Source organism: Phoca vitulina, unplaced genomic scaffold (assembly GCF_004348235.1).
Source record: "Phoca vitulina isolate PV1807 unplaced genomic scaffold, GSC_HSeal_1.0 scaffold7, whole genome shotgun sequence".
Lineage (NCBI taxonomy): Eukaryota > Metazoa > Chordata > Mammalia > Carnivora > Phocidae > Phoca > Phoca vitulina.
Window position 1 is genome coordinate 50,149,991 of NW_022589710.1, and position 19,438 is coordinate 50,169,428.

Below are 19,438 nucleotides of genomic sequence, written 5' to 3' on the forward strand. Positions count from 1 at the left end.
AATTCAACTGAACTATCTTGTAAGGAATCCCAACTGCCAGGCCATACTTAGTTCAAAGTACCAATAATTTGACATTAGAGCAATGCATTTTGGCAGACAGCTTACCTAAACAACTAATGCTAAAGGTGAACTTTAAGTATGTTTGAGATGCTCTGTTAAGCTATGTCTTGAACAGAGGGCAAGAGGGCATAGGTGGAGTATATGTGAGCAAAAGTATGTATTTTTAACTAAAAACAATCCATTTCTAAATTTTCTGCCATTGGCTGAGAAAGATGGACTACCAAAGCCAGTGGGCATAAAACAGCTGACAATAGGATTTGGTGAGCAAATTCCTCTGACATTTGCCACAATCAATTGTTTTCCTGAAACTTGAATTGCTAGAAAAAAATTTTTTTTTCCCCAAATGAAAGCCATGCATTTATTTAACTGGACAATAATGAAGCTTTGTGGCCTTGTGGTTAGTGTGAAAAGGAGTTGGCCTTGCCGAAACAATTTGAAATTTTGAACTTAGGCTCCCCCCCCCCACACTTTATTTTAATATACTCAACTAAAAGGAACAAGTTCTGTAGCCTCTACTGGACACATTTAAAAAAACAAAAAAAAACCAGAAGTGGCCAAAACCACATGACTTTGGACATTTAAAGTATGCTATGAAAACTCTAGAGAACATGCAAGACTCTGGAAATTGTGCAGGATTTCACAGCATTTACTATACAGAAACTAGATGAAACATCAATCTTCCCTTTATGCAACAAGAATTACTAAGCACTTACTATGTGCAAATCAAACCATATAACATCACTACATCAGACATCATTCTGCTAAAGCTGCCCAGATTTAGTTCAAGCATATTCTTTTGGTTCCTGAATGAAAATAAGTTATTAGGGCAATAGAGAGAAATATGTATACTGATTGCACTGTAATGTTTCATTAACTGACTTTTTTCACCATTAAACTGGGAAATTTTAAGTATAGTGACTATACCTTACTGTTCTTTGGATCTATGGTGTTAATGCATAACAGCTACTCAATAAATACTTCTTGAAGGTGGTGCTATAGTTGCTTCTCAGCCATCCGGGAACTATACACATGCAATATTTTTAAAATATGCTAATGTAAAAGATAATTTATATTCAATTTGGGAATGATCTCATATGCTCTCCAGTGAATATGGGTGTGCCAGGAGTTCTGGGATACACTCTAAAAGAAATAATGAAGTTGCAACAATAAATCATATTATGTGAAAAAAGTATTCAACTTTTTCTTTGAGGATTCTTGCTCTCTACATTTTCTTGGGATATACTAGGACAGAATGCCCTTGAGAAGTACCAGTCAGAAGGACCAAATTTGAAGTATTTTATATTGCTTTATACTGCCTTAACCCTCCCAACCCCCCATCATCAACTTTAGTTGAAGGCCAAAGGTGAGAGGTTTATTCTATATAATTTCTAAGGCGGTGCAGACACATATATATCACAAAGTCATGCAGAACACTACTTTAAATATAAATATGCTCTCTCTCTCTTAAACTTAGAGGGAATCCAGTGATTCAAAGGAACTTTCTAGAGATGCAAACAAGATACCTATTGATAATGAATCTGGGTCTATCAAATTTACTGTAATATCATTTGAAGTCAGTTGCAATTTGCACCCTGTGGGAACCATAGGAGATTCATTTGTAACAAAAACAAACAAACCAACAAAAAAACAAAAAGAAGGGAATACAGAATGGAACTTTGCTCCCAGATCCTGGAGCACAACAATGTACTTCTGCTTAATCTTTAGTGTATCAGAAAAATTAGTCATCACCATTTACTCTGGTCCAATGGGTAAAGTTTAAAAAAAAAATTTTAGTTATATGATAAATAATTTAGAGAATGATAGTAAAGAATAACTTTGTTAGAAATTTTAGTAAGAATTTAGGCATATTATATATTCCCTGGTTTTAAAGGTATGAATGCAAATGACTTCTGATGAACTATCATTCACAATTCTGGAATATACCCATCTTATAAATATTGATTTCAGATTTCAAATATATTTCTAATGAGTCCTAGTTTACCATTACTTCTGTCTCATTATTCTTGCACTTGCATCTTCAAAACACAATACTTCCAAAAATATGACAACTCTTAACTGTCTTAAATTGATAAAGCTATCTTTTCACTACATAACTGTGAATTTTTCATTTTTTAGATTTATAAGCATCAATTAGAATGGTCAATCCAACAAAAAATTTTCTGTATCATCTTCTCCTTCTCATTGCATTTTTATACAACCTGCTTTCAACATTTGCCCACTTATGAACCATATAACGTAAATTTTGGTGAACAAACATAAGTTGAAAGAGTATTGAATACATTCTTTTAGCAAAATGGGCTGGTCCAGGTTCTTGTTGCAAAATATTGCATGATGAAGTCCTTCTTGTTGAATAACTAACTGGATGAGACTATCTTATTTCCTTTCTGTCCTTAGAAATATATTGTTCATTCATCGATTCTTCAGTTTGCAAAATTCATCTAGAATATTATCATTTGAAGACTCAATCTGACTTTTTGCTTATACAATTTCACCATCTTCATTAGTTTCTAGAGTGCCACTGTCTGTCTCTTTATATTCATCTTCTGATTCATCTAATAACTGTGAAATGTATTCCTCTGTCAGATTCCTTCTCTTTGTCATTATGGAAGAAAATGAGAAATTCTGAATTCTCAACCTCCATTCAGTAAAAGTAATAATAATAAGGAAAAACACTACCAAGCTTCTTCTTGAAAGGTAATAGAACACTTGGGAGGTACGTCTCCATGACACTGCTACATGTCTTGGGATAGCTGTTATCCTAGAATAGCTTTTCAAGGATGTTTGTATAGCAAACAGAGACAGTGTCTCCCTCTGGTACAAAGGTTGGGTAAGATTTCTTGTAGCTCTTTTTATAAGACTGGGGGGTTGCATAACCGCAGGGTTCCTCAGCTATAACACAAATTCACATCATGTGCCACAACCACCTGGACCCTTGTCCATTGCCCCTATGGGACTTGAGAAGCAAAGGGAAGACACAAACATGTATGTAGTTCATGGGGCCTGCTGTGCCATGAATAATAAAGTCTTTTGTCTTGTGTCCTCTTCCAGCATCCATCAAGTGTGTCAGGATAACCTGGTGAAGTGCATGTAGGGTAAAATCTCTTCATTTCTTGATAGACTTTGGACAACACAGTAAGAAAACTGAAATATTATGTAATAGTAATGACTTAGTTCACTTATTGCAAATCCTTCTGTGTGATTCCATTATTCCTCCACTTTCATACTATTTTAGTTTTGCCTAGCATAGTCGGGAACAATTGATGAATAACAATAAAATAATTCCTAGGATGGTGAAACAGGAAAATGTTTCAAGAAAATAAGTTCACCAAGATCCATTATGTATTTATTACATGGTACAATAGACCCATGTGGTATTTGCGAGACAGAATCAGTTTTTTCTCTTTTAAAAGGGAGGAAAATTTCTCTTTATTCTTTGGAAGATATTTTAAAAAGAACAACGGTAAAAACGATGACAAAAAAAAAAATCAATCCTAATCAAAAGGAATGGAAAGACCAAGACTGGGTCCAACTGGTATAGTGAAGATTAAATCACCCTTTTAAAGCTCTCCACCTTTTATCATCACCTCTCAGAATCCTCTTTATCCATTTAGTGCCAAATTTCTCTTCCCTTGGAGCCTTCCTAAACTGTTCCTGGGGTGGGGTGTGTGGCTAATAGAAAGTCTGACAATTCATGAAGCACGTGTATGGCACTGCCTTGTGAGAAGACTTGCTTCCCCCTAAGTCTTGCACATAGAGCATCCATCTGGTTGTCACATGTTGCATGGAGAAGTGGCTGAAAGGTAATGAGCGTGATACTACCAATGGGATCAACACAAAGGTAGTACAAGGAGAAAGAAGAAATGAGGAAGGCAGGTAATCAACATAACCTTAGTCACTATGCCAAAAGCAACTTGATTAAGTAGCTAATTTTCCCAACATACTGATGTACAAACAACTTATTTGTTTTGAACTGTTCATACAGTTTCCAAAAGTGTTGTTTTTGTAAGCTGCCTGGTCTGTTAAAATTTGTTAAAATCAGAGAATTAGTCATTTGGCAAATCCATGATTGGATAAATTTGCCCTTGAAGTTAGGCCTCGCAAATTTAAATTTTAGTAAGATGCTTGAAAAATTAAGGAAAACAGTGTCTGAGAAAGAATCTTACAACTGTTTTGGTAGATTAGAAAGAAGAAATACTAGAGACAACACATGATACTAGCAGTCAAAAAGGCATGAAATTAATTCAGTGGAAATGAATAGGACTAAATCCAATAGACATGAAGGCAGAGTAGCACCGGGCCCTAGGGGATGGACCATAAGGCATATTCTTAAAGGGCATGTTGACGATGGCCAAAATCAGTGATTCTCAACCATAACTGCACATTAGAATCATCTGGGAGAGCTTTAAAAAAGACTGGGTCCTACCCCAGGTCAACCAAATCTGGGGGCTGAACTAAAATTATTAGGATTATTAGTAAGATCCGTAAATCTGTATGTCTCAGAGCCAACATTGGAAACGAGCGAATTAAATTTTGGAGGGAAACTTCAGATAACATAGAGTGTCCAGACACATAACCTGTGTGGTGAAACTCACACCAAAATTCAAGTGTCCTGATCAACGAGCCCAAACTTCCTAGTTCATATACTGCTTCTGTGACTGGTGAAGGTAACGCACACATAAGGGAGGAGTATTTTTAAAAAATTAGGAAAGGACTTTCTCATCCATTATCTCATTTGCTCTTCTCTGCAAAACTGTGAGACAAGCAGGACAAGCACTGAGCTCATTTTATAGATAACAGAAAAATTAGGCTCAGAGAAGTTCAGAGATTTGCTACTGGCAAAAGAGCCGGGGTTCACAACCATATCTTCTAACTCCCAGTCTACCAAATCCTAATCAGTCTCTAAGAAATTTGGAAGTCACCTGCCTTTTGTCTTTCCCTCTCACTCAACTGAGAACAAATACACTCTTCTCCAAGACTAAACAAATGTCTAATGAGGAGCTTTGAGGTATTAGAGCACAAAACAAGTTCTGAGTTAGAAATGATAGAGAAATGCAAATGATGAAGACAGGAAGTTCTCTGAAAAAATGTAAAGGGAGTCCTTCAGACTCCAGGTGTTTTGTCAGGGAGTCTATACTTAATGTGTTGTAGACAATCTGGTTAATGTCTGACGACAATGAAACAAACAAGCCAAGGATGTGTTTCACTGGCCTTTGCTGTGGATAGGTAGAGAGGGAGAGGATAGTCGTGAAAAACACTGAAAAAGACCCAGAAAACCATTTATGTAACACCAGCTATGCAAAATAATTAGGAACAGAGCCTGAAGAGAATAATGAGGGAAGGGCTATTTTGATGGTTTGGTCTTTTACTGTTTGATGTTCAAATATAATATAATTGGGGGCAATGATAGGTTGAAATCATTCACTAATGTTAAATAATTAACATAGGACCACTTTGGATATTTATATTAATAGTGCTAATAGTGACAATTTATGCTCTCTCCAGCCTTTCATCTGAGATCAAAGTTTATTAAAAGCCCTAAACAAACTTTATAAACACTTGTGTAAGTAGAATTAGAGTTGGTATGCAGATGCATAAAGTAAAACAGATCAACTGAGGCATTTAGTATCACTGAGCAAGCTCAAGACAGAACTAGTAATACAACCTAGAGGCATGCCAACTCTTTTCTTCAAAATTCAAAAAGCAGAAAACTCAGTTCACAGTTGCTTTATAAAACTTTATTGATCAATACGTGGAGGGCATATTCCGACAACCCTACATATGGTCCATGAATGTCAATGTCCTATTTATAAGTCCACTTCTGGCCCTGCTCAAGGTAAATACAGGATCTGGCTGTTGATTTCCTTCCTCTTTACTTTGCACATTCACCAGACCCTTGTAAAGTGTTCCTTACTCATGTCTTCATTGCTCTTACCAGTCACAAGAGGAGCATGTGGAATGGAAAGAACACTGTGTCACTAATCAGGCCACTTGAATTCTAGCCCTAGTTTTGCCACACTTGGCAATTCATAAACTTCTTTGGCCACTTCTCATCTGTAGGGTGAAGGGTTTTGAAAAGGATCTCTAAGACTCCTTCCAGCTGTCATGTTATCTAAAATGTGAGACTCATGGCAGCAGGGACCTAACCTGCTATACACTGAGGGATGTAACCATGGTAGAGATTCAACAAGCACTTGTTATATAATATATGATTAAATCAGGTACACTGTTTGATAGTAACTACTGGTAAGTCAGAAATTTTGAAGACCAGAATTTTTAATTCCTCCTAGACTAGACCAGAGCCTTTTAGAGAGGGGACATTTCAGGTATCACCTGGCCCAGCCCAATCATTAAAAAAATAAGAAAACTTAAATTTAGAGAGGTTAAACAACTTGTCCAGGATCATGTGCCTGGCCATGGAAAGAGATATGACCAGAACCTAGCTTTTCTGACTCTGAATCAGATACTATTTTTACTATATCACCATCATTTAAACTAGGCATGTAATAATTTTCAGCTGAAACTTGTAACTGGTTAAAACTAGATGAACAAAGTGAAAATCCCCCAAAACAGCTTTCTATTTAAAGGCTACTTCAAAAATGTAACACACGCTATTCCCACCAACCATATATTAAGTGTATAATACCAATATTTTGTTTTATAGTTGTTAGGATATTAAAAAAAGACTTAATACACTATTACTCTGAGATTTCACCCATATATGCTCTTTTAGAGAAAACAGAAAGCATTTCTTCTATGTATTATATTTTTCAGAAACATCCTTCCATTGTGTTTTGTAATACACACTCATATTATCTTCACAGTATAAAGCAAGAGCTTCTTACAGAGAGAATGCCCTGTTATTGATAGTATTTAGAGCAGGGCTATGAAACACATTGTCTAGCATCGCAGTTAGACGGGCGGTGTGACTACTTATCAGCGTCAAATATGAAGCTGTCAGTCTGACCTCCAAACACTGAGCAATTCGATAATATTAAATTCATCTGCCAGTGAATCCGTATTCATTATGTAATTTCTCAATGACACTTTCCCTATGTCACTGTGTTTATGAGAAATTTGACAGGGCTGTAAGAAACCACTTTTGCAGGCTGAAGGAAGTCTTATATTTTTAAATTGGTCATCACCTTTTGCCACAAGGTTGCAACTCTGAACACACAGCCTATTTGTTTGAGTAGCATTTTCTTCACTTGACCTTAAATACAGTCATGTTTTAGAAATTTAACCCTTTGAAGATGACCCCATTATTGGAAAACATACATACTTTAATACTGACGAATGCAGAAAACAGGCTCTGTATTTTGGGACAAGGTGGCGAAAGGAGAATGTCTAGATTGTTTCAACCCAGATCCCTCATGAGAGATTCATGAGGACATTTCCGTTTGCCCTCAATGCGAATATGCAGAAGGTAGACTAACATTAGAGCAGTGGGAAACTTGGCAGCACGGGCTAGGACAGGGTTTGTGCAAAAACTTTTTCCGGTTTCAGTTTGAATGGGTTCCCAGGAAGTGTCAAGTTCGAACAAATCCAAAATTTTACAATGTAGCTCAGCCAAAACTGCTGAGATTCACCTGATTCTGGGTCAAAACTGTACAGAGCACACTGCGTTTTATTTGGTGTAAAGCCAATGCGACTGAACCTTTCAGGCAACTTCAATGAGAGGCTCATAGCCTTGGCAAAACCAAAAATGAACCTAGCTTGATCTTTGGTTTTGAAACAGCAAGTCTGGCTTTATAAAGAGATAAAGGCAAGTTTTACTTAGCTTTAAGATTCTTACAAATACTCAGAAGAAGCACTGCAAATAATTAACAGTTATTTGGCCAGATTTACATTCTCAAGTCAGTTATTTCCTGAGCTTAACCAGGACACTTCAGTAAGTACATTAACTCTATTGGCACCATATACCCCTAAGTGCCGTAAAACAGAATCTGGTGTTCTGACAAAGAATAATGGTCCTTCCTCAACAACTTATATGCCTGCAGAGTGGATTGCACGTGTAGTAGGATGAAGCACAACTACTGCAGGCTCCAGGGTGGGAAGGAAAGAATTAAAAATAAAAACTCCAACAGCAATTGTCTACTGTAATGGCAGACACATGAAGGAAGAGTACATAGTGTTGCCTGGTGATTTCCACAAACACACACCGGCATTCTCTTGTAGTCTTGGACACCAAGGTCTTGAAGATCTATTGGTGTGCAGAGTTCAAATCTGTTATCACTAATATTAGCTGAACGAATCCTTTAGAGATATGCCAAAAGCTCCACCAGTTTTTTTTTTTAAATAAAAGCCATATTTTAAAGAGTTTTCTAGTGTTTTATCATTTTTCTCAATATATGTAAATTTATGTATACATTTCTCCATATTGCTACAGGTTAGGATTTATTCTATAAGTTATACTATGTCTTTAAGTACACATTGAAAACAAGGGAGATTAGATTGTCTTAGGTCACCTGGGTTTGAGAAGCTGATTAAACACTGACGAATTACAGCTAAATGATTACACATTTGCTCCAAGTCAATGATTTTCAAAATTTTGAGTAGATACTCCCCTAAAATAATTTTTTAAATTATATATCTCCCTTACCTCCCACCCCCCACACACATTTTTAAGTTTTCTAAATGTTTTCATCATAAATTTAGGTAGTTGCAAAGGATGAAATTTCTGGAATATCATAAATACTGACATTTTCAAATGAAACTCTTATATTACTCATATAAACTTCCCCAGCAAACTTTAAATACTTCAGTAATTTGTTACCACCATTTATCCACTGACAAAATAACTAAATAAGATCCTCCTTAAAGGACAGAAATTTTATATTGTTCCTTTGCCCTTTGAATTTATTTCCCATCTATTTTCCCCAACAGACTTTTATCCTAATATAAAAAATATTTATGCTTGGAAGTCTTTTTATTGGTTATCCTACCATACTTCATCTTCTCTGTAAGAAAAATGTATATATACAAGAGGGAAAAACTGATTTTTAAAATGCCCTGTGACCATAATGCTCCAAGTGTTATATATTTTTATAGATGGAATTACCATTTCAATATTAGGTCTATTAAAATTTTTGAGAAAAACTATTAAATGTAAACCCCAAAACTTCCAAAAGTATATCCCTTAATGGGATGGATACTGCTTTCTCTTCTCCTATACTTAATTAACTCATATATCATTGGGTAAGTATTAACTTTTGTTTGAATAAGACAAGGTTCCATTTCATTTCTATTTCTATTTTTTTGTTGTTGTTTCTATAGATTTAATCACTGAGAAATCTTGTTCACATAAAAAAGTACATGAGAATGAAAGTAGTTTGGTTATAACAATGTCACTCAATTTCTTGAATGCTGTCCTAATTTTACGGCAAAGACTACACAGTGATCTGTCATCAAAAATTAATTTTAATGATCTATCAGCTCGATTAGGTCCTCTTTCAATTTTGTTGAAAGCAAAGAATTAGAAACCACTTGACTTGCCAAAGGACTGTAATGTAGTTATTAAAGTCACTCACTTTCTGTTTTGGAAGGTATATGAAAGAGGCTTTATTTACCAAGACTTGTCAAATGACTACAACTGTTCTTCTTTCACTTAGAGGCATTTCAATGAGTTCTACATATGCAAAAAGTATTGAGAAAAGTAAAAAATCTTATTAATGTTAATACCATTCTATCAGTATAAATTTTTAATACTTTTATTTTATATTAGCATTAAATATATTTTCATTAAAACCTTAGATCTGCAGATTGGCAAAGCTAGTCCTTATTGTAAAACCAATTAGCTCCATCAGGCTTACTTTCTCGCAGGAAAAAAAAAAGTCTGACTTCATGTGCCCTGTGACAATGGCCTTTTGAATTATAATCCTAAGACAGATAAATGAATAAGGCACGGAGCCAAGCCGAAGTTTATCACCTGGATGAAGTAAGACACTTTCAATGATTTCTTTCCAAGACTCAGTTTTGTTTTCTGGTTCTATACGTTCTCAGATTATAGTAGGGTGGTAAAAGAGGTGAGATCATCAAATAAAATTGTCATTCCTCCCCCTCATCATCAATCAGCAATATATGTTGATTTCAGAACACCCCCTTCCCAATACCTCATCTATCTAATAAAACTCTTTGTCTTATCAAAAATATATGTATGACTAACAGGGACAAGGAGACTTGATTAGAGAGGATATGAAAGCGTCAAAATCATAAAGTGCCCCTTGTCTGGCACCTTGAAGTGCCTGGGGGAACCTGCCATCGTGCGACCCAGGATGGGTGAAAGGTAGGCCTTTCTCTCATCAAGTGGGAGGTTGAATAGGAAAAGTAAGATGGCCTCCTCACGCAGAGTCATGCCAAGGACTCTGCGCTTGAAGTGCTGTAGAAGCTGAGGATACAAAGATCGGTTCTCTTAAAGCTATTTGTGTCTGAAGACCCCTTGGAAAATCTCTGCATGCTCCTAGTGGTGTACTGCTCCAGTTTGAAGACTAACTCACCAGCTATCTTGAACATTACCCTCAGGGACAGCATTAATCATTTCGTCATAAAATCAGGAAAAAAAAAAAAAAGTTCTGCTAACATGTTTCCATTCCCTCTGTTTTTTGGCAAAACATGTCATAGGCACAAAAGAGTACATAAAATATACACATGGAGTTTGAAGAAAATGACAATTCTTTGTGGTTTTAATTAGCATTTCCCTGTTTACTAATGAACCTGAATATGCTCACATATTTCTTTTTCAATTGAAATGCTTGCTCATGTCTTTTACCCTCTTTCTTTTTCTTTTCTTTCTTTCTTTTTTTTTTTTTAAATCTGGGTTGTTTATCTTTTTCTAATTACTTTGTTGGCAATAAGATCTGGATACAAAATAATTTGGATACAAATCGCTACTCAGCTATATATTTTGCCACAAATATATCCCAAGTGGGCTTTTCTTTTCACTCTTTTTATGTTGTCTTTTGACTTACAGAAGTTCTTAATTTTAATGTGGTCACATCAGTTACATCCTTTTGGATCTATGTTTTCAGCGTCTTTTTTCCCCTCAGAAATCCTTCAAAATCCCAAGATCATGAAGATATTGAACGGCACTTTGTTTTCAAGTTTTATGGTCTGCCATACCCATTTAGGCTTTCATCCGTTTCTGCATCTGAGATAGGAGTTCAATTTCATTTTTTTTTAATACTACCTATTGAGAAGTCCCTCCTTACTTCCCCGCCGATAGGTGATGCCAGTTATATTAGAGACATCAAGTTTCCATGCACACGTATTTCTGTTTCTGGGGAGTCTATTTGATTACATTGGCCTATTTTTATATTCCCGTGCCAAGACTACACTATCTTTTTTTTTTTTAAGAGTTTATTTATTTATTTGACAGAGAGAGAGAGAGCACAAGCAGGGGAGCAGGAGAGGGATAAGCAGGCTCCCCACTGAGCAGGGAGCCCGATGCAGGGCTCGATCCCAGGACCCTGGGATCATGACCTGAGCTGAAGGGAGATGCTTAACGACTGAGCCACCCAGGCACCCCAAGACTACACTATCTTAATTTTCACAGCTTTAATAAGGTTTGATACATAGTAGGAAAACTACCGCCAACTTGCTCATCTTCAGAAGTGTCTTGACTATTCCTGAGTGTCTTCTCTATGAAGAACTTGTATTTTTATTGCTGTTGTTAGATTCCCCCCCACCCCCCCACCCACGTATTTTGTATTTTTTGCTACTTTTGTACTGGTATACTTTTAATTACATTTTCTCTTTACTTGTTGCTGGAATTAGAAGGAAAATGGACTTTTGTAAACTGGTTTTTATAGAATAAACTTATTAAACTCTTTTTCTTAATTTAACCATGAATTCCTAGAGCTTTCTATATAGACAGTAACACTATTCAGAAAATAATGCTAGCTTCACTGCTTTGGCCAGGTCTGCATGCACAGCATCTAACAGAAGCTGAGGAATGGCGCATCCTTTCCTTGTTCCTGGTCTCAAAGGAGGACTTTCAAAATGCTAAGGTAATGTTTGTCACTGGGTTTTTTCATATGACTTAGATTAAGTCAATTCCCTTCTCAGTTTGCTAAAAGGTTTTTGATGATGATAATGATATCATGGGAATAAATGCTTCTTATTCAACTACTGAGATGACCTTACTAAATTTATTTCTCCGTAATCTGTCACATGGTAAATTACATTGATTGATTTTCTAATATTAAACCAACTCTGAATTCCTGGAATAAACTCAGCTTGTTCATGATGAATTATCCTTTTAATACATTCCTGGATTTATTTTGCTAATATTTTTTGTATAATATTTTTGCATCCATGTTAATGCATGAAAAGTCCCTTAACTTCCCTTATTTATATTTTTTACGTCTGGTTTTGTTTCAAAGGTTATGCCAACTCATAATGAGTTTGGCATGTTCCCTCCTCTTCTAGTTTCTGGAAGAGTTTTTATAAAATTAAAATCATCTGTTCCCATAACATTTGGTAGAACTTATCTATAAAATTTATTTGGGCTTGGTGGCCCTTTCTGGAGAAAATTGTAATTGATTAAAAATTGTTGATGAAACTTTTTATTATTTTAAAAAATTTACTTATACTACTATGTTATTTCTTCTTAGTTCTGGAAAATTATATTTTTCCAGGAATTTAGTTATTTCTCCTAATTTGCAAATGTATAATTGCAAAATTATTCACAATACCCTTGTATGTGGTTAAATTCTCAAATAGCTATAGTTCTATCCACTTTTTCATTCTTGTTTTATTCATTTGTATCTTCTTTTTTTTTTCTTCATCAGTCATGCTGGATATTGGTCGTTTTATTCTTTTTAAACAACCAGCTTTACTTTATTGGCCCTGCATGCTGCATGTTTGTTTTCTATTCATTATAATCTTTTCTCTATTTTTTTCTTTTGTTTTTAGGTTTTTGTGCCATGCTTTTAATTTCTTATGTTGCATAAGTTCATTATTTTTTATCTTCTTTTCTAATATAAGCATGTAAGCCATTAAGTTTCTCATAAATAATACTTTTGCTGTATCATTCACATTTTATAACACAGTGTTGCTATTATTCAGTTCTGTATATTTCATAATTTCTACTATAATTTATTTTCTGAACTTGAGTTGTTTAGAAGTTTACTTTGAAACTTCCAGAAGTCTATGGCTTATCTGGTTCTCTTTTTGAATCCCAGAGTTATAATCATGTCACTGAATTCTGGCCCATGGAAATGGACAGAAATAATATGTGCAAATTCTAGTTTCTACTAAAGGGAAGTTAAGTGATCTCCCTTCCTTTCTTTTGTCTTGTTACAATGCAAATATAAGGGCTGGAGGTGGTACAGGCATCTTGGACCAGGAACGGGAAGCAGTATTTTGAGGACAGTGGAGGAAGAAGACAGAAGCAGCCTAGGTTTCTGGCACCGTCTGCCACGGACACCACACATTTGGATTGTCACACAAGAGAGGGATTAATGTCTATCTTGCTTAACCCACTATTGCTTTTGGATTTCTCCGATAACTGAAGTCAGGCCTAACTTTACTATGAAGGTATGTGAATGTCATATTAATGGAAATGAAACTAAATATAGATTTGAGAGTTGACATGAAAAACTGAATTTATTTCTCCAAGCTGAACTGTCTTACATTCCTTTTAAACTTCCTCAAATGACTCTTACTGTACTGTCTCTATCGCCTCTTCACCCTTGACCTCCCACTTACTAAGTTCACTAATTCCCGTCTCTAAACAAGGGCATCCATTTACCCCTGCCTTTTTGGCACCAAGTGCCCAATCCCTAATTTTCCAACCACATTTCTAAAGTTGGATTATGTCCAACATGCACTTTCTCTATTCCTACGTGCAGTCTTTCACCGCTGCACTCTACCCTGCACAGAACTACGACATTTGCATTCCTACACACCACATTGACCAGCCACAAGCCCTGATTAGAAACCATTAATGGGGGCGCCTGGGTGGCTCAGTAGGTTAAGCATCTGCCTTCGGCTCAGGTCATGATCCCAGGGTCCTGGGATCGAGTCCCATCGGGCTCCCTGCTCAGTGGAGAGCCTGCTTCTCCCTCTCCCTCTGCCTGCTGCTCTGCCTTCTTGTGCTCTCTCTCTCTGTCAAATAAATAAATAAAATCTTTAAAAAAAAAAAAAAAAAGAAAGAAAAAAAGAAACCATTAATGGCTCCCCATTGGCTCTATGGCCTTGCTACCACTTTAACTCTCAGAGTTGTAGGTAACAGATAGCAATGCAAATGATTCTCGTTCATAGATACGCAAATAAATGTTGTCTGGGGAGGTTCAATTAATTCCCTTCCTTCACTTCGGAAGAAGCCAGTTTTGCATCTATTTTAAATTCACTTCAGCACTCTAGTGCCTACCTATGTAGTTCTTTGCTCCTTTAAGTCAGCTGTAACATTTTACTCATTCTCTCATTAATTAATGAGTTAAATAAACTCAGGTGTCATGACTTCATTTTATATTTGTGTAAGAGTAATGATTTCATAATTTTACTTTTTTGGAAAAATATTCTTTTAACAAACCTTTTTGTTCCTTACTATCTTCAAAGTTTGATTATAGCCCCAACATGGGATGCCTTCTCTGGCTTTCTGCCTGACACTACTGATTCTTTGCATTTCAGAGATGAATCTAATTTCCTCCATCATGTCCTCAAACTACAAAATCCATGGTTTTCCTAGAACCTAGACCATGATGATGTCTTATTTTACAATTTTTTTTCTTTATAAGAGCTCCTACAAAACACGTTGTTTTTCATTCATGTGGCACAGTGTATTTTTATCTTACATCATTAATTTATTTACATGTAACTTCTCTCCTCAAAGTACAGGTTCCTTGAGAGAACTGATCACAGTTTTTCCTTTTCTCCTCTTCAGTGTCAATACAGTGCCAATAAATATCCACTGCTATGTCTCATCCATGGCCCATCAACTGGGGCTATCAATCTAGATTTTTTTCAGATAATTACTTAGCTTTATTTGGGGAATCAACCTGCCATATTTTGGCAGAAAGCTGGTTCCTTCCTAAAAAATTCACATTAAGCTTTAATGAAAATCATAACAGCTTTCATGAAACATCAAGTAAAGTACAATACTAATTAGAAAGGCTAGGGAAAAGAAATAAATTGATGTGCTTCTGGGGAATTTTTTTCCCTCAACTATTGAACTGGTTCTGTGTATACCTATATTTATAAAAACAGTCTTACGTGAGGGTCATATATGCACAGTTGGACCTTCATTCTTTCCTTCTACAAATGTTTACTGATTGTCCAATATATATCAGGAGTTTTTGACAGGCTCTGGGATGCATTTGGAAGTAAAATGTAATTTCTAATCCAAGAAGTTTACCTGCTAGTGAAGAAGGAGAGGGAAAAGTTGAGGAAGAGGGGGAGAAATGGACACATGATTGTGACCTAAGCATTTGGATCACTGGTGACAAGCCGTATCAAGGTGCTCATTATGATGAAAAGACCATCTTATTTTCATGTATTGTAACTATTGAAACTTTCACATCTCCTAACGAAACAATGAAATTTCAAACTTTTGCAGATTTGTATCACCATAACATATACCCTACATTCAACACTTCTTATGTTAATACCAACCAACAAAATGTAGACCACCACCATTTTCTAGTTTAAGTGCTGAGTTAGTGAGAGAATAATAAATGATCTTGAGATTACTTTCAGCATATTTGATTTTATGAACTATAAAACACTTTACCAGTTGAATAGTCTACCAAGTATATTAATCTGCTAATAATGTCATATGAAGTCAAAGAACTTCATAATATTTTAGCATTAACATTATTACTAAGCATTTTCATTTTTATGGTTTTACTTATGATAATTATTTCAAATTAAAACCATCTTGAGAAAACTGCCACTGCAAAAAATCTCATCCATTTAATCAATTTTATTTTTCTCATGATGACTTTTTATTTTTACCTTTATTCCTAAAGGAACCCTTAGAATAAGGCACTTAAGATCATACTCCATAGTACTTTTAGTAAAGAGATTATATAAATACAAAAGACTAAGAAATGCTAATAAAAGTTATAGGCTTTTGGTTGTTGTTTGTATAATTTTCAGTTTTGCATGGCATACTGGCATAATTAAAATGATTAAATAAGAAATAATAAGCAATCACATAATGATAACCTAACGTTTGTCTGGCCCTAAATATTTTCACACATATTCTGTCTCTTAATTCTCACAACAACCTGACAAAGTAAGTTTAATTATTATCATTTTTACAGATGAAGGAATCAAGAAACAAGTGATTTGCTGAATGTTGTATAAGTGGCATTTTGTATGCTGAACCCAAGTCCACAGACTCAAAATTTCTGTTTTTGTTCATACTTTTAAAAAGAGCATTTAATTCACAAGCCAAATCCTGTTGGCAAGACACTTCCTAAGGGTAAGTAAAATATACGTGGAAGAACACTAAACATTTTATTCACCTACAATGTCATCATACTGAAACTGAGAAGGTCAGTGTAATTTCCAAATGGCCCAGTTAAATCTAAGGAATAGATTATTTACCCACGAGGGTCTGGACACTGTCAATCAAAATCACTTGCTTACACAGGACTAAATGTGCTCCATTAGCATCTTTCCATTTCTCACACTCACAAAATAAATATTTTATTCTTTATTGGCCACATTGTTTAAAGATTTATTTTTTTCCTGTTCATTAAAAACATATAAAGAAAAAATAAAAATCACCACTAGTCCCAAGCCACTTTTAATATTTTGTGTGCTTGCTTTCTGAAAGTCTTTTTTAACACAAAATATTCAATATTTGCAACATACTCTCCATATGCCTGTATATTCTACTCCCCCCTCCCCTATATAACAGCATGGCAATATTTACTTTTGAAAAATATGACTTTTTATGGCTGAATAATCTTTCGTTGTAAGGTGGTACCATAATTTATTTTACCATTCTTCCAATTCACATGGGTTTTTATTACAAAAAGGTTTATTTATAAAAGGAATATAACATTTTATAAAACTTGAAAAAATAGAGAAAGGAATGAAATCACAGTCCTAACTCTCATCTAACAAGTCACTTTTATGAGTTTTTCTCAGTCTCTTCTATTCTTTATTCATATGTCTATCATTACATGTTATCACTGAAGTACACATGATTTTATTTCTTTTTTCAGTTTGTTTTCTATTATAAGCCTTTTCCGTAACCACAGTGGTATGCTGGGTGGAAAAGTCCACACTTTATCCAACCATTCAGTACTATATTGTCAAACAATAAGTTGTCTCCCCTTTCTTCCTAAAATCATTTAAAATAAATCATTTCACAATAAATATTGCAAGCATGTAGTCTTTACATTCACGCACCTTATTCCCTAATGCTAGATTCCTGCAAGTAAGATTATTGAGAAAAAGGCTGACCAGCTTTTAACATTATTTGGGTACTGGTGAAAACCATGTACAAAAATACTGAGGTTGAATTTCTGAACTTCATATAAACAGCACCCCAATCTCAGCTTCTGATCAACCAGTCCTTTTAGCGATTGGGAAATACAGACACAAATATATAGGATATTGATTACATTTAAACTAATTACATTTTTCATAGATTAGTACATCTTGGTATCATCAGTCTTGAGAGAGCAGTGACCACTTAAATAGGCACATTTTTGTTTTTTCTCTTTTTTCACTTTAAAAATCTGTATCCACATACCTTTCAGGTATAGTTTAGCTTATTCTCCCCTTTGAATCCTAGATGTAGTTCTAGAAATGCCTTCTCAAACTGCTTCTTTTGGGGAGTGCTCTGAAATCCACCTCAGGACACAGCAGTAATTCTGACAGAAGGAGAAAGAAAATGCCCCAACTTACCGTTTCTAATGCATTTAGACGGTCCTGCAAATAAAGCATAATGCAGAATTATAAAAACAAAGCTATTAAAATCAGTTCAAGTTTACTTAATTTTCAGATTTTCTACTTATCCTCTATTAGTAATAATGTTTTGAAAATCTCAAAAAATGAAAACTCCTACTCAGGATGATTTCTACAATAGAAGGAGTCATGAAAGAATCACTGTACTCCTCATCTCAGCTAGTGTTCGGACCGCAAGGTTTAATTTAACAGTAAATATCATAAACTCATATAGAGTGACTAAATGGGATAAACCTTACGACTTTTGCATTGGTAAAATTATTTATCTACTTAAGGATTTATAAGTATTACATACATTTGAATATATGAGCAACTAGATGATAGTAGTGATATAAAAAAGGACGTTGGTACACATACCTGCACTCAGGTACACAATATAAAGTGTGACTTGGAAAGTAAAGTTCATACATAACTTCATCAATTCAAATTAAGAAGTAATTTGTTAACTGAAACAAGGCAGGAAAAATAAATAAGAAAGATGTCACATGCAGGCAATCTTGAACCCAGATGGGCCTTCTCCATCTATAGTATCTTCGAAAGTTCTACAGACAATATTGCTACAAAGTTAAATGATTAGGTCAATGGTTGCATTCGCAAAGTGACAGCTGTATTCTCTTTTCAGAGCTGACAGCTATGTACAGGAAGTCTTTACCAATTAAAAGAGGCTGAATATGAGAGAAGAGAGTCTGAAGATTTAAGAAAATAGCCATCAAAAAACCTGAAATCTTGACATTTGCAACGATGTGGATGGAACCAGAGGGTATTATGCTGAGCGAAATAAGTCAATCAGAGAAAGACATGTATCATATGATCTCACTGATATGAGGAATTCTTAATCTCAGGAAACAAACAGAGTTGCTGGAGCGGTGGGGGGTGGGAGGGATGGGGTGGCTGGGTGATAGACATTGGGGAGGGTATGTGCTATGGTGAGCGCTGTGAATTGTGTAAGACTGATGAATCACAGACGTGTACCTCTGAAACAAATAATACATTATATGTTAAAAAAAAAAAAAAGATAGTAGGAAGGGAAAAATGAAGGGGGGGAAATCGGACGGGGAGACGAACCATGAGAGACTATGGACTCTGAGACACAAACTGAGGGTTCTAGAGGGGAGGGGGGTGGAGGGATGGGCTAGCCTGGTGATGGGTATTAAAGAGGGCACGTATTGAATGGAGCACTGGGTGTTATACGCAAACAATGAATCATGGAACACTACATCAAAAACTAATGATGTAATGTATGGTGATTAACGTAACATAATAAAATAAAATTAAAAAAAAACTTACACTAAAAATAAGAATTTTTCCCTTGATATTAAGACAAATCCTTTAAGTAAACTATATTTTGGATTTTTCCAGTATTCTGAAAGGACAAAATATCTGATTTATATTCTGCCTTCTGGAATGTTCCAGCATCTTGAAATAAAAAATATCA

General features: G+C 35.2%; 1 protein-coding gene across 1 annotated transcript in view; it reads right to left on the reverse strand.

Annotated features, from left to right (window-relative positions):
- The window catches only part of CEP128 (centrosomal protein 128), a 419,635-nt gene that overhangs the window by 56,720 nt on the left and 343,477 nt on the right, over positions 1-19,438 (reverse strand). Inside the window, exon 21 of the mRNA XM_032405704.1 lies at positions 17,944-17,967. Within this exon, the coding sequence (XP_032261595.1) occupies positions 17,944-17,967 (24 nt within the window). The remainder of the gene's footprint in view (positions 1-17,943; positions 17,968-19,438) is intronic.